This window comes from Meles meles, chromosome 3 (genome assembly GCF_922984935.1).
Source record: "Meles meles chromosome 3, mMelMel3.1 paternal haplotype, whole genome shotgun sequence".
NCBI classification, from domain to species: Eukaryota; Metazoa; Chordata; class Mammalia; order Carnivora; family Mustelidae; genus Meles; species Meles meles.
In genome coordinates, this window is record NC_060068.1 from 124343412 (window position 1) to 124370282 (window position 26871).

General features: G+C 36.4%; 1 protein-coding gene across 4 annotated transcripts; it reads right to left on the minus strand.

Annotated features, from left to right (window-relative positions):
• Positions 1-3005: 3005 nt before the first annotated feature.
• On the minus strand, positions 3006-25026 carry SPDL1 (spindle apparatus coiled-coil protein 1). Of its 4 annotated transcripts, none has more exons than XM_046000033.1 (12): positions 24909-25009; positions 19554-19742; positions 16973-17128; positions 14288-14482; positions 13333-13482; positions 13138-13236; positions 12949-13059; positions 10458-10598; positions 9929-10032; positions 9138-9325; positions 6636-6975; positions 3006-3845 (listed from the first exon to the last, which is right to left on the minus strand). In XM_046000033.1, the coding sequence occupies exons 2-12, from the start codon at positions 19710-19712 to the stop codon at positions 3698-3700; spliced, it is 1791 nt and encodes a 596-aa protein (XP_045855989.1). In that variant the 5' UTR covers positions 19713-19742; positions 24909-25009; the 3' UTR covers positions 3006-3697. The 4 variants fall into 4 exon arrangements, with proteins under 4 accessions (XP_045855989.1, XP_045855988.1, XP_045855987.1 ...); XM_046000032.1 differs by having other exon boundaries at positions 3007-3845; positions 16952-17128; XM_046000031.1 differs by lacking the exon at positions 3006-3845 and having other exon boundaries at positions 6258-6975; positions 16952-17128; positions 24921-25026.
• Between the last annotated feature and the right edge of the window lie 1845 nt (positions 25027-26871).

Sequence of the window (26871 nt, forward strand, 5' to 3'; positions counted from 1 at the left end):
CAGAAGACACAAGCTCTAAATGGCTAAGAATCTGCTTATTTGGGCTATTTTTATAATAATTTGATGTATAAACATTTGAAGTTGGTTGGCACTGCTGGGGCTTTTAAGCTTATAGGTCTCAGTCTGTAGTAAAGAAATAAACTAGAAATCAGTTTGCAGAGGCCATCTTTGGTTCATTCATATATGAATATCTTTCATATTTTGGAAATTTGGGGGTCATTATTTCTTCAAATATTCTTTTTGCACCTTTCTCTCTTTCTAGGATTCCTCTTATACAAATGTTGCTATACTTGACAGGATCCTACATGTCTCTTAGGCCCTGTTCATTTCTCTTCTCTCTTCACTCTTCAGCCTGAATCATCTCAATTAGCCAATCTTCAAGTTCACTGATTTATCTACTTGTCCAAATCTGCTGCTGAACCTCTCCAGTGTTTCTCATTTATTATTGTACTCAACTGTAGCATCTCTATCTAGTTCCTTTTTACAATTTGTTTAATAGTCTCTCTTTGGCTTTATTCTTAAGAGTTTCCATTAGCAATTTAAGCATATTTAAAATTATTGATTAAAAGTTTTGTCTAGTCCAATTTTGGGGCTTCCTTGTAGTTTATTCCCCTCTCCCCATACGTTGGCCATACTTATTTCTTGCATGCCTTGAAATTTTGTGTTGAAAATTGGACATTTCTAGTATTATACCATGTGACAACTTTGGAAATTATATATTCTCCCTCTCCAGAGTTTGTTGTAACTGCTTTAGTTGTTTCTGTGATTTTAAAATGACTTTTCTTCACCAATTTTGTAAAGTCTTGTGTTCTTTGTTGTGTGTGGCCACAGAAGTCTCTGCTTCTTTAGTTTAGTGGTCAGTAAGTCATTCATCAGAAATTTCCTGAAATGCCAAAACTCACTGATTTTTCTTATTATTCATTTTATTATTTTTCTTATTCTTATTATTATTATTCTGATTTTCTTATTATTCTTACTACTTTGATTACATAAAGAAATGAATACAATCCTTATCCCAAACACGGGTACCCCATGGGTACTTCAATAAAAGTATTCCTCAAAACTGAAAAATCTCCCATTCCCATTTTCTGTTAATATCCCCACTTACCCACTCATATCAGATGTATCCTTTACTCCAAAGTCTAACATCCTATCTTGCCAACACCTCTTGACTGCTTTACTTCTCTAAACAGTACCTCGAATCCAACCACCAATCTTCATTCTCACTGCCACTGCTTTAGTTCCCATCTGTACTTACTACCTGGAGTAATCAAATGGTCAAACTAGTCTTTCCTGCGTCCATTTTCATCTTTTTCTAATCCAATCTTCCATTATGCTTCTAGGGTGTTTTTAATAAAAATAATTTCAATAATTCATTCAACGTTTTAAATTTATTCAATAATTGCTTTGTTATATCAATTATTCAGTGCCCTCTTATCATCTACAGTGGTTCTCAAAATATATTCTTAAAACACTCAACACTCAACACAGTTGCCTCAGTTTCTAAGGATGATGAAGCAGAAGGTATGTGAATAAGGTTTTCTTGTCATCCCTATTCTTCAACCTTTAATCACAGTTGCTCTATAGGATTAGAGATGTTGTTTAATGCCTTTATTCTTTGAACAGCTATTTCTTCTACCTATAGTGCTATTCTCTCCATGCCTTAGTAAACCTCTGAGACAATCTTAAAATGACAAACATATAAGAAACCTAAAGGCATTTTCTTGTTTCGTTCTCTGTTCCTACAGGACTCTGTATATTCTACTATTAACAACCTCTACCACGTATTTTTCATCATCTGCTAACACGTGTGCCCTTGGACAAGTAACTACTCTGAACTTGACTTCCTCATCTATAAAATGAGGATAACTAAGTGCAATATGTAGCTCATAGAGGTGTTTGGAGGTGGGGGGGGGTCAAATGTGGAAATCTATGAAAGGGCTTAGAAGAATGCCTGGACATTAGATTTATCCAAATGTTAAATACAAGTGTTTACTACTAGTAATAATAGCACTACCACTACTCATCTATGTGGGTCTATTAAACTGTGAATTCTAAAGGGTTATTTTTATGCACCCAGAACACAGCTCATAGTAAAAACTCCATGTTGGAAGGAATGGATCTACATTCCATAATATGCAATGAATACAGTCAAATATTTGTTATTATCCTCAGGTTAAAATTTTCATATCCTGGTGCCTTCATCTACTTCTTTTTGCAAGAGTTATTATTTAATGTGAAATCTCTAAATTCCTTAGAGTACGCTTTTTGCAGAAAATTAAGTTTATTTAATTTCTTACAAGTGGGAGGGGATTTTCTTTTACTTAATATATTTCAGTAAACTTATCTAAACCACTATGAAGGGCATTAAAGAGGGCATGTGATATGATGAGCACTGGGTGTTATACTCAACAAATGAATCATTAAACATTGTATCAAAAACTAATGATGTACTATATCTTTGCTAATTGAATTAAAAAAAATTGTGTGTGTCAACTTGGTAGCACCACAGAACATAGATATGCAGTGAAACATTTTTTGGATATTTCTATGAGAGTGTTTTTGGATGAGATTAACATTTAAATCTGTGGACTCTGAGTAAAGTAGTTTGCACTCCATAATGTGAGTGGGTCTGTGTGTGCAATTAGTGAGCAAATCCTGTTTAGAACAAAAGACTGAGCTCCCCACAGCAAGAGAGAATTCTGTAGCAAACAGCCTTTGGATTTGAATTGTATGTAACACTGGCTCTTTCTTGGGTCTCCAGGCTGCTAGCCCACCCTGATGACTTTGAACTTGTCAGCCTCCATAATCACATAAACAAAGTTCTTAACATAACTCTCTTTCTCTCCCTCTACCACCATCCCTCTCTTTATATATAATACATCCACCTACAGTATATATGAAATTAAATTGTAGACCAGGCTACAATCATTTAAAGGAAAAAAAAGTCTTTATTTCGAAAGTTTAGAATTTAAAAAAAAATGTATATAATTATATAAATTATATATGTGTATATATAAAAATTATTTGTGCCAGGGAATTAAGAATCCGTGGTTTTATTTTATTTCTCTTATCCCCTTTTGATAACAATGTGTTATCTATATAGAGTAAAAAAATTTAAAAAGGGGATAAATTTTTTTAGTTTTATTTTAAATTTCAAATTGTATTTTTCATATACTTGAGACATAAAATTTAAATCATGTACATGGACACAAAGATGGACATAGCTAATTAAAACACTGATAAAACTCAGTTATAATATATATTTTTAAACCAAGTTTTCTGTATTCATAATACAGTGAAAAACTAAGTTCATTAAAAAGTACATAGGAAAATATAATAGTTAATTTTGCATTCTCTTTTCAAATATGTGACTTTGAAGGTATGCATTAATAACACTTAAAAATCCATATACAATACAACAAATAGATTTATAACACTTTTCTTTAGTTATTAGTTTATTCACTGTAATTCAAAGAAGCTCCATGAAGAGTCATCATTTAAGGAATCTTCTGGTTGGAATCACAACCAAATTTTGAACATTTGAACAAAGGAACATGAAAAGGCCAGGTCTTGGCATAAAAGGTAGAAAGAACTAATCTACAATGTTGTGTATTTCAGATAAAGACAATCTTAACTTAGCTCCAAATCAACTTTTTTGGGCAAGTGGTACCTTACTCTCATTAAAGAAAAGTCCTTACTGCTGAGGGCACTGGGTCTCTGGAGTTGATTTGGAAGACACGTATAAAATAGGGTGTGATTTCTTACAAGTTTCCTTTTCCAATTTGCTTGCAGTTTCTTTCCCTTCTTTAACTTCTGTTTGAAGCCTTGATTCAGCAGCTAACCTACAGGCATTAAAGCATCCACTCTGAATTTAAATGCAGTTAAAAAATTTAAGAAACAAGCCTCTCATATAATGAAACTCTCATGAGACATGATCAATTTTTTTATGTATATGAGGAAAAAATTATAGTTGACCCCAATACCATGAAGAACTAAGTCACTGCCTCTCTAAAAGAAACTTTTTTTATATCAACAGACTTAATTTTTTAAATGCCTAAAAAGATATTTTTAAGGTTGATAAAAGTCATAGCAAAGCCTAAATTAAAGAATTAAAATATAATGGGATGTCAATTGTGATAACACACCTAATAAAAAAATTTAAATGCTAGAGCACAATTTTAATGTTAACATGACATACAAAAGGCAAACACAAAATAAAAATAACACAGTAACCTGGGCTGCATGAATACATACCAATTTGTCTTAAAAAACAAAAACCAAAACTTAAACTGAATTTCAACTAGCAGAATATTAATTTAAGAAAAAATAAACAGTGGAGAAATATTTTAAAAGGTTTATAAAGATTTTATAGCAAGAGCATCAATTAAATTTATAAAGCATGCAGTAGTGTAGTCCCCAGTAAACCTGTATTTACTGTTACAATATTATCATAGGATTGCGCATCTAAGTTAATCATGCAGAGAACAAAAGGTTGGAAATGTCTTAAGGTAGCAGATGGACTCACACATACACAAAAACAAATGTTTTGTGGTATTTTATTTGTTTTTGTTTAATTTGCCAGACAAAATTCCAACATGTTACTTAATTTGAGTCAAACAAGTAGCTAAATACATTTGTTTAAGTAACTTTTATCAAGCAAAAAAAAAAAAAGGGCAGAAAAAAGAAATGAAGACAACACAGATAGCAAGGTCTGCACTGTTCAGTTCTGGAACTTTGCTTCGAGAAATATACAATGGTCAAGCACACTTACACAGTGAATCATATATATATGAGCATAACCTATTGAATTCTTTCAGAACTACTTGGAACTGTGTGTGTGTGTGTGTGTGTGTGTGAAAGAGAGAGAGACAGAGAGAGATAAAATTCACTTCAAGGTATTCTTCCTCAAGAATATTAAACTTTTATTTTATAAGACTTACAATGTTATTATATAAAAATTCAAGGAATGAAGTAATAAATTACAGTTCACCCTTGAATAATGAAGGGGTTAGGGACACTGGCCTTTGTATAGTCAAAAATCCTTATGTAACTTTTGACTCCCCCCAAACTTAACTACGGATAGCCTACTGCTGACTGGAAGCCTTACCCATAACATAAACAATCAATTAACACATATTTTGTATATATATTATACACTGTATTCTTATAGTAAAGCTAGAGAAAAGAAAACGTTATAAGAGAAAATCGTAAGGAAAATACATTTACAACAATGTATTTAGTGAAAAAAGTCCACATGTAAGTGGACCTGCACAGTTCAAACCTGTGTTGGTCAAGGGTCAACTGTATGGTTATTTTTTGTTTTTTTTTTTTAAGATTTTATTTATTTGAGAGAGAGATAGTAAAGCATGAGTGGGGAGAAAGTCAGAGGGAGAAGCAGACTCCCCATGGAGCTGGGAGCCAGACGCGGCACTCGACCCCAGGACTCTAGGATCATGACCTGAGCCCAAGGCATTCGCTTAACCAACTGAGCCACCCAGGTGCCCTCAACTGTACTTCTCTTAATAGTAATAGCAGTTCATGTTGTTGAGGGGCTTTCACTATAGAGCACCACCTTTAATAGCACTGAAGACTTTCAATTAAAAAAAAAAAAAAATCAGATAAAACATACAAAACAGCCCCTTTAAAAAGGTGAGCTATGCCTGACTATATTAATTCAAATGCACACTAGTAACATGTCTTATTCTGTACCCTCCCCTCCCATCTACAACTCATGTAGCCCTAGCAGCACCTTAAAGATCTTTCATAAGCAAACAATCCAAGCTCTTTCCACATCAATATTCTTAATTTTTTAAATCTGAAGTTACTTGTTTTAAATGCATCTATTATTCCACTGCATACAGACATCCTTTATCATCTTTTTATTACCTTCTCCATTTTCTTCATTCATTTCTCTTGCCCTACCCTTGGTCCTGCTTGTGAAGACCTGGGCTTGTGCCTTATTCCACTCTACTCTTGGCCACTGTCACCTACCTTTCTCTTATTTCTATTATTTTTTTAAAGATAAGACTCTTAAAATTTTAAGTCCTATACACATATATTTCTGACACTTTCTCTTTTAATCACAAACTCAAAATATGTAGAAACGAGAGGCTTTGAAATTTTGATATAAAATGAAAATTAATTAACTTTGATATTTAAAAATCAAAAATCATTCTTAAAGACTTAGGATAAACATTTTCAAAAGCCATAAAAAAATTCACCTAACAGTTATCGAGAAAGCTGAAATTTCTTAGACTACTAGAAAGCCCTTCTAAGAGGTAAGATAATTTTTCTTTCATGGCCACTCTTGAACTAGGGAAAAAAAAATAACTGTTCATTTATTCAAACCAACAAACATTCAGAGATGTACTAGACTGTGATATTTTTGTTTCATGAAAGAGCAAAGTATAACTTTTGAAAGTAATTCCTTTATTCAGGAGTCCTTTCCCTTTGTAATCATTTTAGTTTTTCTTAAAGTTTTAGAAAAGTTGAAAGTAGGCAGATGAAACTGTGGAATTATACTACATGCAATACTAAGAAAATAGAAAAAGACACATATAGCACAGTTCATGCAGCGATAGAGAAGAGATGGAGAGGCCTGCTGGTTGCCCTGAAGAAAAGAGGACACTGACCTGGGAGAATCTGGGGTGTTTCCACTTCTTTCACTTAAGGCTTCAGAGTCAGCTGAAACTCCTATAAGTTTCACACATTTCTTTTCCTTCTTTGGGTGAATGTTCATGGGCAGACTTTTGTGAGGAGAGAGATTGATTCCTGGTGTATTTACAGAAACTGTCTTTTCTAACTGCAAGTTATCTTCAGAAATGCTGGGACAGCACTGGGCCTCCTCTTTCTGAGGTGATAATTTATAAACTTCTTCCCCAACAGCACTTTTGGTACATACATTGTTAGGGGTGGTTATATCCACAGGCAAGACTTCCCGCCTCTTTTTGGGTACAGGCACTTCGATTTTCTCTGAGAACAAAAACCATTAGAAATATATTCAGTCAATAAGTCAAAACAAAGACACAATAAACATATGAGATAGAACTACTTATATAGTTTTTTCCTTTCCTATTCCTCATTCTTTTGAAACCCACTTATCTCCTTATTGAAATCTTTTATCCTTTCTTTTTTCAGGGACTTCACTAACTATACCTTTTAAAGGTTATCTGGCTATAAATTTTTCCCTGGGAAATCAAAAGATTTAGTTCTCGCATTGAAAACTTCAATGTTCTGATACTGTGATAAAAGTTACATGGGGTTTTGTAAGACTTCAGTATGGTGGTAGGATACAGTGGCTAAGGATACAGTGGCTAAGTGAAAAGGATACAGTGGCTAAAAGTCAAGGAATCCAGGTACAAATCCCAAACCAGCACTCTGCAGCTGGATGACTTTGGGGAAGTACTTAACCTCTTGAGCTTTATTTTTTTTTTAATCTGTAAAATGGGGATTAAAAACATCCACTCCACTTAATATTGTTTGTTGTAATGATTACACGCAAAGAACAAGTCAAATTCTCTATGGCAGCTTGTGCCTATTAGCCCCACCCACAAAATATATTCAAGATCTTAGTACTTCTACTATGCATACTTCCCAAGTTCAAACCATAGTATGTCTCACTGCAGACTATGGCAATAGCCTTCTGCCCCCTACTGCCTAACATAATATCATTCCATCCCCCTGCAGGTCTATTTTCAGTCGCTAAATTAATCGTTCTAATACTTTTTCCCTATCCCCTACCAATGCATCTTTCATTTTCAAAATCAAAATCAAAATTCAAAATCAAAAAAGTTAGTAAAGTTGGAGAAACTATGGCTGGACATGGGGTTAAATCGTTATTTTTCCTTTGTCTTATACTGCACCCCACATCAACTAGATTCACTATACTTCCTTCTGTCTCCTTGCTGTGCTCAGTTCAGCAGACTTTTGAAATTCATAATGTATAATTCTTAATTAGGAAAGCCTATTAGAATCAGGGAAGAGAAAAAGGATGAAAAAGAAGCCTATTTAAACTATAAAAAAAATCTCCCTATTGCTGACAACCTCCCCACTACCGTTAAGAATCCCTCGAGTCAGTGAGACAATAATGAAGACAGTCTTAGGAATATGAACAGCGTAGGGGCAAAAACTGGCTGAAAATCTATAACCTAAAACATGTAATAACACCTTTTTTGGGTCTAAGAACCATTGCATTCTTAGGCTTTTTTACTTTTGGCCTTTAATCTTTTTAAATTTACAAATAGTAAAATCACTCTTTTTAGTGTATAACATGCAGAGCCCACATGGTAATGCTATTTTCTATCTTACTGATTAGATTTGCTAATTGTCCCCTAATATTTGTCCTACTAGTCTTCCTCAATAATAGAGTCCCCAAAAGTGTACTCAGTAATATTGTAATAACTTTGCATGGTGACAGATGGAAACTAGACTTATCATGGGGGGTCATTTTGTAATGTATAAATATCGAATCATTACAATATATAACTGAAACTAACAGAATATTAGATGCCCGTTACACTTAAAAAAAGAAAATCCCAAGATGTAGTTGGGAACATGGCTCCTGAGAGTCAAGACTACGTTTCTCAGCTTTTCTTATAGGTGAGGCCACATGACTCAGTTTTGCTCAAGGATTATGCTGATGAACAATGCAAATGAAGCCTAGATTGTGACACTCTGACCAGTCCCAGAATGTCTCTTCCAGACTTCTGTAACAGGAGGACTTAATACCTATCTTGTTTAAGTCTCCATTATTTTAGGTTTTCTATAAACAATATTAACTAATACAGCTCCCAAACATCAGTTGCTTCAACAAAATCAAACTCTTTGACATACTGCATAAGATGCTGCAATTGTAAATGGAAAAGTCTCTACAGTTTTCAAAACTTATCAAGGTTCTAATATGCAGATATTCAACAGAATATCTATTATATTCATTCATACCCAGTACTTAGTTTTCTTTGAATTTTCCTACACATTTTATAGAAGTAAATTTGTTTTATTAGATTGAGATACATAACCACAAATTAGTTTGTAATGGGATGTGCATAAAGCCGTAGTAAGAAAAAAAAAAAACCTGATATGATTTCTCAGAGTTTCTTGTAATTTAAAAGACAAAATATATGAGTCATACATACCTTCAGGTTCATACTTCAGTTTTAGCTCATCTAGTTTAGCTCTCAGTTTCATATTTTCACTTTGGGAGAGCTGGAGGCATCTTTCATTTGCGAAAAGTTTTCTCTCAATATCCAAAGCCCGTTGGCTCTCAAATAATGCTTTCATTCGTTGTATGGACAATTCACCTTTAGTGCTTTCATTTTCTTTGCTATATAAATAAAAAAAGGAGAACCAAAGAATATTAAAATAACCATAACATATATAAGTGTTTTATACACATATGTAAAACATATATTGTTAGCGTAAATCTTTTATTAGATATTTGAATTCTTAGATAAACACACATTTTGGGGGTTTTAAGTAACAAAGAGCAATAAACAAAATAAGCTTTAACAACGGCACTTTCAAATAAAAAAGGTCATACATCCTTCAAAGGAAAAGAGGAAAATATTCTTTCCTCATTAATGCATGTGTAAATAATTTCAAGTTTCAAATTAGATGATATTTGTTCCTGAAAAATTTAGATTATAAGAACATTTTCTATGTCAAAATTCTTTTCTCTTACCAATCTAAAATGCTAAACATGGGAAAATAAAAATATTTAATTATTCATTGAAAGTATTTTTTTCTTCAATAACCAGCACTAATTATATCTTGACTAGATCTTATTTGCTACACAAAGATATTTTTGATGCTTTTTTTTTCCTGGAATTTCTTTTGGCAATTTGAAAACAAAAATTTTTAGTCACTAACACTACTTATTATAAGTATATCAAGAGAATGTCCATCTTTCTAAGCACCTAACACTTACTTTAAGTTGTCAAGCTTTATCTGAAGTAAATCTGTGTAATAGGTGTTATCTTCCGGAGCTCCAGAGTTGGCAGAAAGCTTAGATTCCGTACTTTCATATAAGCTCTATAGAAAATAAGAATTCTTATTACTTAACATAAATAACAAATTACGTTAATCCAGGTGCCCTTGAATAACACAGGTTTGAATGGCACAGGTCCACACATATGGGAATTTTTCACAGTAGAGTACTATAAATGTATTTTCTCCTCTTATAATTTTCTTAATGGTATTTTACTTTCTCTAACTTACCTTAAGAATACAGTATTTAATATGTATAACATATAAAATATGTATCAATTAACTGTTCCTGTTACCAGTAAAGCTTCCAGTAAAGAGTAAGCTACTCATTAGGTTCTGGGGAATCAAAAGTTATACAGATTTTTGACTGCACAGGGTTGGGCATCCCCAACCCCCATGTTGTTCAAGGGTAAACTGATTTAAGATATTCAAACCAAATCTGGCTGCATTATTGAAGGGGTTACATGTACCTTAAATTTCTCCAGATTTCTAATTTCACCTAAGAGGTGTTTAATTTCACCATTCTTCTGCTCCAGCATAGCAAGCAACCGTTCCTGCTGCTCAAATTCAGTTTGAGACCCTTTCATTTGCAGCAATGTGGCGATTTGTAACTAGAAAAAAAAAAAAAAATTACCACCCAACACCCTACAGAGAACTGAGTGTAGGAAAGGAAGATTTTGATGACTATATTTTGGTACAATGCACATTCTGTACTGTGTAACCTTGAATTCAGTTTGGAAACTAAACTAGGTATGTCTACTTTAATAATCTAATAATTTGAAAATATTTATATCAAGAAGTTTAGTTATAGATATAACTCTTGAGTACTTATAAGTAATATATGACAACTATAACAATTATTTGTATTTCTGTGAAACATAAAATTGAACTAAATAGCTATGATACAGAAGCATCACTTAACTGGTAAATAAACCTGTCCAAACACTGTAATGCTATACTTTAATCATCATATGCACTGTCATTAAGGTTCTGATGGGGTTTCTCAAAAATTTTGATTAACTTCAATAGTATTAAGTGAAAAAAAAATAGTATTAAGTGGAAGAAGTAATTACGCTACTCACATTTATAATGGTGAGATTTACAAATTACAAGGATGGAAAACAAAGGGAAGAGACATCGAAGGGTACCAAGGGAATCTTCAATAAAAATATAAATGCATTTATTTTTTAATAACAGTAATCAACTTACCTAATTATGAATCCACCTAAACCTGGAGTTACATACCTACTGAAGGGAAATTAACTGAAATCTAAAATTACCATTCCTTTCTGCCTTCAGAAATTTCCAGAGTTCTAAAAATTGCAATAGTTTAGCTTTGAGTAAAGCAAGCAATGATAATACAGTTGCAGTTGTGGTTATGAAGATAGATGACTTTTAACATTCTTAAGGACCTGCTTTTTGTTCCTGCTTCAGACTGGACTCTAAGAAGATTCATACCTACTTGCTTCTAAAGATAACTTGGAATATCATGGAACATTGGGAGATTAATAATAGTAATTATACTGAAAATATGAAATATGTATATATTAGTGTATATATATATACACACACATATATATATACACACATATATATACTTCATATACATATATATGTGTGTATATATATATGTGTGTGTATGTATATATATATATGCTGAAAAAGCAAAAAGCAAATGTGAGAAAATTTACAAAAAAATCATTCCTGGATAGGGGAATCTTGGTAAACCAGGCAGTACTGTCGAAATCCTTAAAAACTAGAGCTGTTTGTTAAATCGTCACTTCCTTATATGCCAAGTACTGTATAAGCATTTTACTATGCTTTCATTTAATTCCAGGACAATTTAAGAAGCAGGTTCTATCATATCTACTTTATAAACAAGGTGACTGATGATATACTGAAAAGTAAAAATGCTTGGACAAGGTCACACAGCTAGCAAGTGACAGAACTATAATTCAATCCCAGATTGATCTAATACCAAAGTTTCATTACTAATTTTTCCTATTTTTAACTCTCACCACCCTGAATAAAAGGCAGAAAGCCTTCTAGACTTCCAGTTACCAGTTAGGCATAACAGTTCAGGGATCAGGATTCTAAAAGACAGCACAATACCACAATCTTTCCAACTTTTGCATGTTTTTCTGTTACTCCCTGTTTGACTAAAATGATGACCAAAAAAACCCTTAAAATTAAAGGGGCCTACTGAGAGTTGCTGGAGGGGTGATGGGTGGGATGGGATAATTGGGTGATGGGCATTAAGAATGGTGCTTGAAGAAATGAGCACTGGGTGTTACATGTAACTAATGAATCACTGAATTCTATCTCTGAAACTAATAATACAATATATGCTAATTAAACTGAATTTAAATTTAAAAATTTTTTAATTAAATGGGCCTATATGCTTGTCTTGAGGAACTGCAAGAAAAAGGTATCTGAATCTCACTCTGTAATAAGCTTTTGCAGGAGAACTGCAGAATGTGAGAGAACTAGTTTTCACTGAAGTAGGAATCTTAGGCCTGTGCTAAGAAATGCCAGGCCAACAGTTGGAAATGAAAACTTGTGAAATTTTTCTCTACTAAACAAAGATTTGTATATTTCTGGGAAAGAAATTGAGTAACCATTAAAAAAGAAATCAATCACAAAGCAATTGAGTAACCATTAAAAAAATTAATCAACAGATGCTACTGTTTATTAATTAGTAATTAAACAGATGCTACTGTTGATTAATTAGTAATTAATTAATTACTATATTACTACTAAATACCTACTAAAGGATTAATTTTTTGAAATTGATATAATAGACCTTCTGGTCAATCTAAAGATATTTTTTCTAAAATAATGCAGTTCTAGGAATAATGAAGTACGCTCTTTGAAGGAAAAGATGCTTTCTTTGATATATCTGTACACGTAATGCAGATACAAAATTGGTTTAATAAACTTTCAATAGTGATAACGCTATACCTTCATTCTTTGCATCTGTTCTCTGTTAAATGCATTTTGCTTCTTTAGTGACTGATACTTGACTTTCATACTGATAAACTGACGTTCCATTGCTGCCCTTCGATCTTCCACCTAGAAAATATTAACATGCTTCATTACTGTTGTATTAAGTGAAATGCCAATTTAATCAATGGAGTATTTGTTACATACCTCTGCAAACAAAGAGTTGCCCTTACTATTGGGGTCCAAGGCTTGCTGGAGTGCCTGGTCTAATTGCACCTGAAGATCTTGATTTGCTACTCGAGCTTTCTAAATTTGAAAGAAAACAATTTAGCTAATAGAGGTTAGATTAGCAAGGAAACAACTTATTATTATTGGAAAAGATAATGTGACTAATCATAGTACCTCTAAGGCATTATAGTAAGAAACTGCTTCTTTCTCTCGCTCCTCTTTTTCTTCTTTAATTCGGTCTACCTGGCGCATTAAATTAGTACTGAGAAGTTCTAGTTGTTCTTGTCTATATTGTAGTTCATTCACTTCTTCTTTGAGGGTGGTCTATTCAACAGGAATTGAAAAAGAGGAAATTGTCCTGAGTAGTCTTTCATTTAGCAGCTGCTCAGTTTATCTATCAGAAGTGGTTCACGCCCAAAACTAAAACTAAAGAGTTAGTCAATAGTTGTAAGGTGCATAATAAAATAAAAATTACTAAAATTTTTTAGCAGGGAGCCACATGAAAGCATATCTTTCTTTCCTATAAATTTAAGCCTTTAATTTTTAATTAACCTCAGCCTGCAATGAAAAAAAATCTACATTCATATGCATATCAATTTCCATGAAACCAATATTTTATATAGGGCTTTTATGACACAAACTAGGATCAGAGTTAATGACTCTAAGTTCTTCCAAAGGTTTCATTAATCTAAAGGTAATCTGCTTTACATAACTACATAATCTAAAGCTTTACCATGAATGAATAATCCACCTAAAAACTCTACAAAGTACTTTTTAATTAGTAGCATCAAAGTTAAGATAAAAAATATTTCAGCCTCGGGGCACCTGGGTGGCTCAGTAGGTTAAAAAGTCTCTGCCTTTGCCTCAGGTCATTGATCCCAGCATCCTGGGATCAAGTCCCGTATTGGGTTCTGCTTGGCAGGGAGCCTACATCCCCCCCCCCTCCCCCGCCCCACGCCTCCCTCTCTGCCTACTTGTGATCTCTGACTTGTGATCTCTGTCTGTGAAATAAATAAAATCTTAAAAAAAATATATTTCAGCCTTAAAATTACCTAAGGATTATAACAAAAACATGTAAAAAATATGCAAGGAAAAAAAGAAAAAAAACCATACATGCCATAAAAATTACCTTCATACTTTCCATTTCAGTCAGTTCAATTTGAAGAGCTAGCATCTCTGAAGACATGCTTTCATGTACACGCTCAGATATTATTCGCATTTCCTCTGATTTACATGAAAGGAGTTCTTTCTGATGATCTACTTTGTGCTTCAATTGCTTTTCACTAAGCCTAGCTTCATCTAATTCGGCTTTCAGTTTTTCTAACTAAAGTAAAAAAGAAAAATTCACAATCATAAAAAATCAAAAGGTAATTGAAGGTCATCAGAATATACAGTTGAAGTATAAATTACTCTGGTAATTGCAGAATAACTATTTTATAAGACAGTCAAGATGAATAAACTAATTACACTTTCATACAGTTCTCTCTTGGAAAACTAAAACACATATAGTTTAAAGGGAACAAACTTACAGCAGAAGGATGAAGTTTTAGGGTCAAGCCTAGATTTAGCCTGTTTCATTCCTCTTAGGTAAAAACTGTTAATGATTGTACAATTACTGGGTTATTGTGTGGCTCTCAACTGAGATCTGGGAAGTAAAACATTCAGCACCACACCTACCATTCATTAAACGATTTCTGTTATCTATAAAAAACTTCTGCTTGATGTCCAGGGTTATAATTATCAACTATATAGAATTACCTTCAATTAGGTATCAATGTTCTATATCCTAATATCTGCTTTCTATTTAAAAAATAAGAGCCTCTTATTTTCCCTTTTCTATTTTCATGAGGTGAAAAAAAAATTTTTCAGCTGAATGATCTATGATGAAATGTGGCTATTCTTCTGAAAAACATCACTGACTGACCTAAATTTACTGCATGATGAGACTATTAAGTCTTCTATTTGGCCAAGGCTAAGCATCTTAAAACAGTGATATGCACTGACCTACAAACATACAAATAGTCCATACAAGTAATCAAAGTATGTCTGGACTCTTGGCTACTTTGGCTTCAATGTGAAGAGTGAATAATATGAAGAGCAATGATGGAAGCGGCCTACCTAGATAGAAGTCTAAAATAGTCTAGGGGAGAGAGGATGGTAATCTGGACTAGAATGGTAGCAGCAAAGATGGATCCTTTGTAGATCAAGTTCTTAAAACCAGCTGACGGAGTAATTGTGAGAAATAAGGAAGGGGCATCAGGGTGACTCAGTCAGTTAAGCATCTGACTTCAGCACAGGTCATGATCCCAGTGTCCCAGGGACTGAGTCCCAGATCAGACTCCCTGCTCAGTGGGAGAGTCTGCTTCTCCCCTTCCCTCTGCCCCTAAACCCTGCTCGTACTCATCTTTTGCCCGCTCACTCTCTCTCAAAAGAAAGAAAGAAAGAAAGTTAAAGATATCAAATATAACTCCAAAATTTTGGAAGAAGTGATTTGAGAACATCCGTAAGACTGAAAATATTTTTTGACTAATTTAGTCTATGCTCTGCCAAAAAGCCATTCTTACATAAGTGGCCTTGCTTTAGACTGTGAATATTTCCTACATGACTCTTTTTCTGTTTAGGTAATGAAAGCCACTGCTAAAATGAAAATATAATGACAGGGGCGGGGGCAGGGGAAAGGTATCATTATCAGTCATTGGTGTCTCAACTCAGATTAGTTCCAGACAAGGTGGATTACTGTTTGCCAGTACGAATGTAAGATGATTCTAGGTATTAAATGAAAGTGCATTTTGATAGCTATGTTTATCTAACTACAATTTAGGAAAAAAATACAACCAACTCAAATATATAATTTCATTCATCTCATGACTTAAAATGAATGAACATTTAAAAAGAGAGTCAATTTAAAGAAATTAACAGTACAGGTGGTACAGATATGGAAAAATTTTTAAAGATGCTACACAAAACATGGAAAATTAGAAAGCAAGCCGAAAGTCAGGTAAGGATTTGTAGAGAAGAGTTTGGAAAGTATGGACTCTATACAAAGAAGAGCATAATAAAAGTTCCAGATTCCTTTGAAGTAACCTGAAGGAACTGGATAGTTGGGGTTACCAAAAAAGAATGGACAACTTGTTTTCAATGAGTGAAATGAAGCCAGTGTATCATGTCGTTAGTCTAAGTATAGTGACATTGGCTTTGGAATCAGGCAGCTTTAATCCAAATCTTGACTGATTTCTGCAATTTTTTTCCAATTTATTTAATCTGTTTAAACGTTGGTTTTCTCACCTATTATCCACAGACAATAATGGTACCTTCCTTATTGAGTTCTAAGAGGCAGATCATATGTCATTAGCTTATCTTCAATAACCAAACAAGAAAGTGTGGTTATTCTAATGTTCATTAACTTACAATAAACTGTTGGTTTCTTTTGTAAGATTACAAAAGATTACTTCTTTCAGTGAAAGCTAGGAGACTGGTCTTTCTGAAAGGGAATTGCTATACTATGCCCTACAAGCAAGAAAGTCATACTTTTCACTAAACTAAAATTCCGTAACAAATATCCAGTTACTGAAATTAAATAATTGTATTTAATTAGTAGAATGTTATTACTACAACTCCCTTGGGCAAACTCTTGTTTCTCAGTGTTCCCACTCCCAATATTCTGATGATGGAGTCTTGATCTCAGCTATTTTGCATAGATGGCATTAAGAAAATCTTCATCACCTAAAATTTACAGATTGCTAACTCCATAAGCATGAAACATTTTTGTTTTGACACACGTAGATTTTCAAACCTTATTTTTTAGTTCATTTACTTCTTGTCCATGGCTTCTGCTCAGTTGTTCTTTCAATTGCTCCAGGTGTGTTTTTTGTTGTTGTTTAATAGCTTCACATTCAGAGCTCAAACTTTCTAACATTCGACTCTTAAGCTCAACTTCTCTCTGAAGAGTATATTTTTCTTGTTCATAATTCTGAAAACAGATTCAATTACATAAAAATAACTTAAAGCCATCACATATAAACAGTTCTCACCTTCAACTGTTTCATTCTTATTTCATGTATTTGCTGCTTTCTAAGTAACAACCACATGTTAGACCTGAAGTAACTCTGTAGCTAATCAGTCTTAAGAAAAGCCCGGGGGGGGGGGGGGGGCGCCTGGGTGGCTCAGTGGGTTAAGCCTCTGCCTTCGGCTCAGGTCATGATCTCAGGGTCCTGGGATCGAGCCCCACATCAGTCTCCCTGCTCAGCAGGGAGCCTGCTTCCCCCTCTCTCTCTACTTGCCTCTCTATCTACTTGTGATCACTCTCTATATATCAAATAAATAAAATCTTTAAAAAAAAAAAAAAAAAAAAAGAAAAGCCCAGAGGGTTTTAGTCCATGCTTCTGATGTGGTAATTACTTCTATGCCATGTCAAGGAAATAAGGTGTTCCGTGGCATGTCAACATGTCAAGTAATCTCTGCTAGTGAAAAAAACGAAAACAAAAAACAAAAAACACTTAACAGCACTTCAGTTTTCCCAGTGAGAATTATTTGGTTTGATAATGATATTTATGGCTCTGAAAATAAAATAGTGGACAAGGCACAAAGTGAAATACTAAATTATCCCTTACTTTCAGAATGTAGTCATCTGAGAAATGTTTACAAATGACTACTCAGATGAATACAGTGTTGAGACAAAAGGAAGATTTAAGAGGGCTTTTGCTTTTGCTTCTGGTAGGGACAAACAGGGGAGAGCAGCAGAGGGAGAGGGAGAAGCAGACTCCCTGGTGAACAAGGAGCCCGATCTGTGACTCAATCCCAGGACCCTGAGATCACCACCTGAGCCCAAGGAAGACACTTAATCAACTGAACCACCCAGGTGCCCCTCTGACCGGGAAGTTTAAAGATTAAAAAAGCATTAGCTCAAAATCATTCAACTAGTTTTAAAAAGTAAGATAAAATAAAACTAGATTAAATAAAAGGGAAAACCAAGAAAAGCAGGGTTTTTTTACTGTACTTAAATTTTGAGATCAAAATTTAAACATATTATTGAGCATTTACTACATAAAACAGATTAATTCATTCTTTCAATAAATGTGTGCCAGGTTTTATATATATAACAGTGAACAAGAGACACAAAATTCCCTCTCTCATGGAGCTTATAATCCAGTGTTAATTAGGTGAATCAATGAATGACAGCAACTTTACAGAACACTTAGGGAAGGCCTCTCAGCTGAAGTGATATTTAACAGACACCTAAAGGTTGAGGACTCAATCCATGACAGTAAGGGGATGTGCAATGCAGATGAAGGTAATATAGCTAAGCACAAGGGAAAGTAGTTTAAAATGAGGTCAAAAGGTTGGTATGGGTCAGATCACATAGGAATCTGCAAACCCAAGTAAGTGGTTTGGATATTGTTGTTAATATAATCGTAAGTCATAGTTGTGTTTTTAGCAGGACTGTGACAGGATCTTTCATTTCTTTTTCTTTTCTTTTTTTAAGATTTTATTTATTTGACAGACAGAGATCACAAGCAGGCAGAGAGGAAGGAAAGCAGGCTTCCTGCTGAGCAGAGAGCCCGATGCGGGGCTCAATTCCAGGACCCTGGATCATGACCTGAGCCGAAGGCAGAGGCTTTAACCCACTGAGCCACCCAGGCACCCCTTTCATTTATTTTTCAATGGCCATGTGGCCGCTGTGTGAAGAACGAACAGTGTGAAAGGCAATGAAGGAAGCAGGCAACCTGGTTAGAAGGCTACAGTAGTAATTTACAGGACAGATGATGGTGAATTGGAGTGTGAATTGGAGTGGATGGTGAATTGGAGTGGCAATAGCACAGATGGATGTTTTTTAAGTCAGGTTCTTAGAGTTTGTTGATGGATTAGACATGAGAAATAAGGGCCACAAGGATAGAGTAAAATTCCCTTAAATTTGGCTCAAGTTATTATACATTCACTAAGTAAGCTAAATTGCAAGAGAATGTTGTTAGCTGGCAGGGAATCAACTGTTCTTTCTGTTTATGTTATGTTTGAGATGTCCATTAGTAGGCAATTGAATACACAAGTCTAGACTTTAGGAATAAACTAAGGACTTGGTGTAGTGTCATTAGGCATTTAGATGTTATCTAAAGCTATGAAACAAATGAGGTCACTAAGGAAGAGTGCAGACAAAACAAACCTAAAATCCAGTATGTGCTAAAGAAAACAGTAACTAGATTTTTCAAATTCAGAACATACATGGTCAGAAACACTATCAGGAGTTCATTCACTTCAGTACCCTTTATGAGATATAGGGGTGAATAGCAACTAGAACTACAAGCTTCAGAAAGGAATAAATCTAATAATAATAATAACTGCTAGACAATACAAATGTTCTACAGCTAAGCACAACTTTGTAAAGGAGTCCAGGGTCCTACCTCAGTCATGGTCATCATTTCATTACGACATTTATCCAACTGATTCTGCAACTCATTTTGGCTCTCCACTAGTTGTAAGCCATATTGTGCAGCTTTAAGTCGCTCTTCTTCGACCTCTTTGAGCTTGCATCGAAGATCTGCAATTATATCTGCCTCCATGGTTTGTTTTTTTTTTTCGTTTTTAGTCTACTGTAAATAGAGGAAATGAAAGTACTTAAGCTTAAACAAAATATTCTGTACAATAATAACAATAGTAAAAGATAAATATATCTTTCCCCCCAATACTACTGCCATATAAAAAACACAGCACTAAAGATTTCATTACTGGCTTTTAAGTAGTCAAATTTGCATTCTTATTCTAAAAGTAAGGTCTGAAAATTCTTTTACCTGATTTGAGACTAAATCAAACAGAGAAAAAAAATATTGGACACATTTAACTTTGTTCCTAAGAAATGCAGTTATCAGGAAATTGTTCACTTGGGTGCTAAGCTTCCTTAAATGCTGAGGTAGGGTAGTCTCATATTGATATCACCATAACAGGTAATCAAGTTAAGAGCACAATGAAAGAAATCAAGAATTTATAGTAACATCACTGCTACTTAAAATTAAAAAGGCAGCTTTGAAAAAGTTTGTAAGGCAAGGACTATCATGTCCACAATTTTTCACAACAGTGCTAACTTCTTGAACACATTAAATTTGCTGTATTGACAACATGCTCACTAGTATTTTCCATTATTCATGAGAAGACATGCAAAACAGAATCATGTTCAGAGTAATTAAAAACATTTCTTTCATCCTAGATCTTCAATCAAGGACTTAAACATTTTATATAGAAACATTCCACATAATTCAACTTTACTCATCACCCTTTCCAAATTGGTCCATTTCTTAGGCCAGATTCAAACTCAGCTTTGCACTCGAAGAGCAACAGGCTGTTAATAAGGTTTTTTCCCCACTTTTCAGCCAAGGAAAGAAAGAAAGAAAGAAAGAGGAAAAGAAAAGAAAAGAAAGAGGCAAGCTCTTTCATGAAATTGATCTTGCAATGGGAGAAGACAAGCCATAATAATATCATAATTATATGCATTAGAAAGTGAAAAAAAAAGAAAAAGAAAGAACAAGATAAAAGAACTTGGAAGGGGCGCCTGGGTGGCTCAGTGGGTTAAGCCGCTGCCTTCGGCTCAGGTCATGATCTCAGGGTCCTGGGATCGAGTCCCACATCGGGCTCTCTGCTCAGCAGCGAGCCTGCTTCCCTCTCTCTCTGCCTGCCTCTCTGTCTACTTGTGATCTCTCTCTGTCAAATAAATAAATAAAATCTTTAAAAAAAAAAAAAAAAAAGAACTTGGAAGAAGTAGGGGGTATTGCAACTAGGATGAAATCTAAAATAAGTGTTGGAGGGAAAAACCCTCATGGTGACTTCTGGAAGAAAAAAAAAAAAAAAAGCCTTGCAGAGGATAAGAGAGTTAGCTATGTATCTATTTCAGGAAAGAAAAAGTAGAGGAAGGGGGGTAGCACTAAAGTGGAAGGACATCCAAGGAATGAACAAGATAAAGAGTTTAAGTCACAGGAGATAATAGAGAATAGGCAAATCAGGCCATCGAAAGGACTTTGGCTTCTACTCTGGGTGAAACTGGGAGTCCTTGTAAAGTCTGAAGTAGAGATTTGATACTTTAAAAGGATCATTTTGACTGCTATGTTGAATAGTTTGGAGGGGAGCAAGTGGGAAGCAGAAAGACCAGGTAAGGGCGCCTGGGTGGCTCAGTGGGTTAAGCCGCTGCCTTCGGCTCAGGTCATGATCTCAGGGTCCTGGGATCGAGTCCCGCATCCGGCTCTCTGCTCAGCAGGTAGCCTGCTTCCCTCTCTCTCTCTCTGCCTGACTCCCTGCCTACTTGTGATCTCTCTCTCTGGCAAATAAATAAATAAAATCTTTAAAAAAAAAAAAAAAAGAAAGACCAGGTAAGATGATTGCTTACACAAGGGTGATTGTATAGGAAGTGGGGAGAAATGATCACATTCTGCACAAATACTTTGAAGGTAAAGCCAACATGATTTTCTGAAAAATTAAACATGAGGTATATGAAAAAGAGATAAGTCAAAAATGCCTGTAAGGGTTCTGGCCTGAGCAATTAGTAGAGCAAATTTGCCATCAGCTAAAGCATCAAAAATTATAAGTAAAAATTTTTTTGAAAGACAATCAGGGGCTTATGTTTTGGACATGAGATATATCAAGTAACCAGTTCGCTATATGAGTAGGATTTGGGCTGGAAATATAAATCTAGGGGTTATTAACATAAATCCTTGAGGCTTGGTGTCACCAGAGTAAGAGCATAATTAAAGAGAAGAGGACCAAGGATTGAGCCACTAACAGCAAAATATACTCAGGCAAGACCAGTGAAGTAGGAGGAAAACCAAGGGTATGTATTATCTTAGAAGCCAATTGAAATGGGTTGAAGAGAATGGTGGGAAAACAGGAAACACAGTTTTGCTGCAAAGCAGAATAAATGGGGCAGTAGCTGAAGAGGAAGTATTAAGTTTGTCTTTTTTAAGAGACAATATTTTAAGAAAAAACCAGCATGCTTGTATGTCATGGGATAGATTCAGGCGAGAAGAAAAAGTGATGATATAGAAGGCATGGAGAGCTACTAAAGTGATGAAAAAGAATGAGGTCTAATATACAGGGACTGATTTTAGACAGGAGCATGAATATTTCATCTAAACTAAGGGAAAGCAAAGTATATGGGTACAGACACTGATAAGTAGGTAGGTTAGTGGTGGGAGTCTGCATAAGTGCCCTTCTAAATGCTCCAATTTATCAGTGAGTTAGTATATGTGCTGCCGAAGCGAGCACTTTATCAGTGAATTAGGAAGCAAGGTCATTAAATAAAAGTAAAGATGAAGGAGGAGATAAATATTTTCAGAAGAGAGAGAAGGGGAAAAAAATTATCCTGTTATCGAAGGCTGGCAGTTACTGCTCTATAATACAGGAGCTTTCCAGGGTGCCTGCATGGCACAGTCAGTTAAGGGTCTGACTCTTGGTTTCGGCTCAGGTGGTAATCTCAGGGTCATGAGACTGAGCCCTGTGTGGGGCTCCTCACTCAGTGCGGCATCTGCTTCAGACTCTCTCCCTCTCCTTCTGCTCCCCCACCCCCGCCACCATTGCTCACTCTCATTCTCTCAAATAAATAAAATCTTTAAAAATAAATAAAGACCTTTCCAAAGCCTGTAGGTGATGGGGTTAGGCACTAGTTACTGCACTGTTTATTATGTATTTGTTGAGGATTTACCATGTGCCCGGCAGAGTGCTTCAAATGAATTATCTCACTTAATTCTCTTGATGGGCCTAAGTTAAACATTATTGTCATCAACATTTACCAAAGAAAAAAGGGAGCTAGCCTCAAGACATCCCAGCCAGCAATGACCAAGGAAGTAAAAAAAAAACCAAAACCAAAACAAACAAACACAAAACCAGCTCTTATTCTTTCAAGAGATTTGCTAGAATTCCTATTATGTCTCAGGTACTGTGGTATTGCTGAGGACAGAATGGTGACCCCCGAACTAGACAATGTCCCTGCCTTCTTGAATCTTACAGTCCATTTGTGGAAAGGCATTACATCAAATAACTGTGAAGTTTTAGAAGTGTTTTAAGTGCAAGAGGGAGCCTGTAACATGGGGGCGCTGTCCTAAGTTGGGAAGTGAGGTGGGGGTGAGGGAGTATGGACAAAAAATATTTCTCTGAGGAAGTGACTTTTTTTTGCAAAGGTCTAAGGGATGAGTAAGAGTTAGCCTGTCAATCTGCAAAGGTATAGTGGGGCTGAAGAACTATACTTAACATATGCCAGACATTGTACGTGGTGCTTTGTAGGTATTAACTAATGCAACAACCCCATGAAACATAAGGCATTTCCACCATTCACACATATGCAAACTGAGGCACAGAAAGGTTAGGTAACTTGCCCAGGGTTACCAGCTAGCAAGTAGCTGAGATAGGACCAGGGTCTAGCTCCAAAGCCTGGTACCCCAAACCACTTTTCTGTTCAGCCGCTCAGAAACAGCGTGCACACAGCATTCAGAACAGGGAGCTCGGGGATTCAGGCTGCCTTAGTTCTTACTCCACAACACACTGGTAGCACGAGCCTGGACAATTTATTTAAGGTCTTGTGTTCTCATCTGTAAGATAAAGACAGTAACATCTACCTAACAGGGTTTTGGAGATGAAACCAGCTACGGGATGACAAGCAGTTAGAATCTGATACTGTTGGGTCCCCCCAAAACTGGGTACCCCAATAATGGGTCCGTGATTAAAGGAGCGAGACTGATACAAAGCAAAGGTCAAGCAAAGTTTTACTTCGCCCCAAGTATCAGGAATCAGACCAACCGTCAAACAGACCGGTCAGGGTCGCCCCTTACAGAGGACGACCCCTCCCTGCTTTCCAGACTAACTTTTATAGAGCAAACACCATGTGGTTGGGCCTGGCCACACATAGATGGCTAATTGAATTACAATTCACCCGACAGTGGCCATGGTAACTAGCCCATCACCTTGGTAGCTAGGAGACAGTATGCGCCCCCACTAACTGAATGTCTCCACCTGGCCTTACCCATCCTTGTACTTGGACTTTGTTACCTGGCACTGGTTTCCAGGACTTGCCTCTAAACAAGTTCCCCTGGGCGGGGAGGGGGGGGGTCAATCCAAGTTTTACAACAAAATGACAGTTCAACCGGGTGGGGCTGCTCTGGCTGAATAGGCCCTTACAATACGCAGCTGTCTGGGGGAGCACTGACCAACGGAAAAAGAATGAGAGCTGTGATATGTGACTTTTAATTTCCTAGGAGCCATGTTAAGAAAAGTAAATACAGGTGAAATTCTTTTTAGTGATGTTTTATTCAACCCCAATCATCCAAAACACTAGCATTTCAACATGTACTCTTTATCGTTATTAACGGGCTGTTGTTCTTTTTGAGTAGTCTTCGAAATTCAGAGTGCATTTTATATTTACGGCATTTCTCAATTCGGACTGCCACATGTGGCTAGTGGCTACCATACTGTACCGCGCTGACATGGTGTTTTTTGTCACCCGGGGGCCCAGGCAGGCGACCCGGCCTTCCTTACTAATGCACAGTACCGGGGTGGGGGCGGGGGGCGGTACGCCGCCCAACGGAAGATTGAGACCCGCTTGGAAGCCGGCTGAGAAGAACTCTGGGTTCCGCTGAAGAAGCTATTCAGGCTACGGGCCTCCGCGGTGACCGAGACCCCAGGTTTCCTGAGGGCCTGGCTCTCCCCACTCCCCAGAGAGAATCCCTTGGCCGCTCCCACCGCTCCTCTCCACACGCACCTCCCTCCAGGCCCATGACCCCTACCTCTCTCCTCACCCCTTTCCCCTGCTGCTGCAGCCGGCGGCTCATGACAAGGGCTCACGGCGCCCAGGTTCGCGACGGCAATACCACCTCACGACCAGAGACGCTCGCCCATTCACGGAGCTAGCTCTGGGGAAGCGCCAGGGCTTTTTGAATGCTGTTCCCGCGACAGCTCACACTTCTCGCGAGGTGTTCCGCGCAAACCGCGCGCAGAGGGAAAACGGGGAGGAAAGTCCGATCCAGCGCCCCGCCCCCTCTACCGCGCCTGCGCAGAAGCACGTGGCGTGCCGGGGATTTAGGTCTGCCACAGACGTAGCTCAGTAGCTGGTCGTCTTTACTCAGGCTTGGTTTTGTATGTGTCTTACCGATGTCTAGTTTTAGTTGCCGTGCCGTTTGTTTCTGAGTTTTTTTGTTTGTTTGTTTTGTTTTGTTTCTGGGGGCAGTACCTTCTGGAGAGATAGTGTCACTAGAAGGCGAGGCGGTGGGGAGTTCTGAGATGTTTAAGCCTCCGGCGTCCTACCCGCAGATTGGCTGGCGCGTGGGGGCTGTGCTCTCCTATCTTCCGCGGTTCCAGGTGTGACAGTGCCTAAACTCATCGTAGGACAGTATCACGGTCCCTGTTACAGAACAGGATGACAGTTACCGTTATAATGGCACTGACATTTGAGCTTTCGCCATGTGCCATTACAGTGCTAAGTTTTACACGGATTATCTCAGTTAAATCCACAGCCTGATGAGGTGGGTATTAATTATCCTCTTTCTACTGAGGAAAACAGCCCGAGGAAGAAAAATACAATGGCCAAGTGGTAGAACTCCAATTTGAACTAATGCAGTCTACCGCTAGAGGCCAGGCTTTTGTGTGTGTGTTTAAATAACGAGTTTACGTTTTGTAAGCCTGTTCACTATTCGAAAATTTAAGCAATCACTAGCCAACATTTACTGAGCACTTCTGAGTCCTAGTAGCTTTTTTATGGGTCCTGGGCTTTGAAACCATCTTTCTTGCCTCATTGAGCCCTTGGCCGTAGCTCCTCTCTTCCATCATCAGTTTTTTCCCTTCCCTGGTAGATCTTACCTATCAGCAAAAAAAAAAAATGCTGTAATGACTGACTTCTCAAAAAATAATTCCAGTCTTCCTTAACTCCAGTCAGCTTCCACCCCATTTATTCTCTCTTGCTAACAAAATTCCTGGGGGGGGGGGGGGGGGGGAGAGACTGGTTATCTTCATTTTCTTACTTTTTATTCTAACATTTTTTCCCACTTCAGGTTTTGGTCCCCACAAGTCCAGTAAAATGGCTCTTCTCAACATCACCAGAGAGTTCAATTTTGTAAAATCCTTGCTTCTCTTGTATTATGACAGAGTTGATCACTCTCTCACTGAGTCTGGGTTAAGGTCTTGGTGTGCTATACCCTCCTTTCTTTTAGTTTCCTTTGCAGATCTAGTTCTGATTGAGCGAGGTCAGGCATGAGGGATTGATCTAAATTTGAACACTGGCAACAATGATACCTTCATATTGCCTAGCAGATTAACTTGGGGTCTGAGTGAGTGAGATGCTGTTCATTTGTCATCACCCCCATGTTCTTGAGTAAATGAAATTCCATTTTCTCTACAATTTAATAAAGATTCCACAACTGAATTCCTCAAAGTAAGACACCATTCTAGCCTGGATCAACCATGACTGACTGAGATTAGGTAATCTAAAATGTATCTAACTTCATTTTTCTTTTTTGTTACATGAGAAGGTAGACCTACATTTCACTAAGGTTTCTTCTAAATCTAATTTTTATTATTTTAAACTCTTAACTGAGTGGCTGTAATGTGTTAAGCACAGTGGAAGGAATTCAGAGATACGATAATCTCTACCACAGACTGGAAGAGGTTCACAAAATAGTAGGGGACTAAACAAAACAAATATAAATAACTACAGGGCTGTATATAAAAGCCATGTGGATTTATATACCCTACACT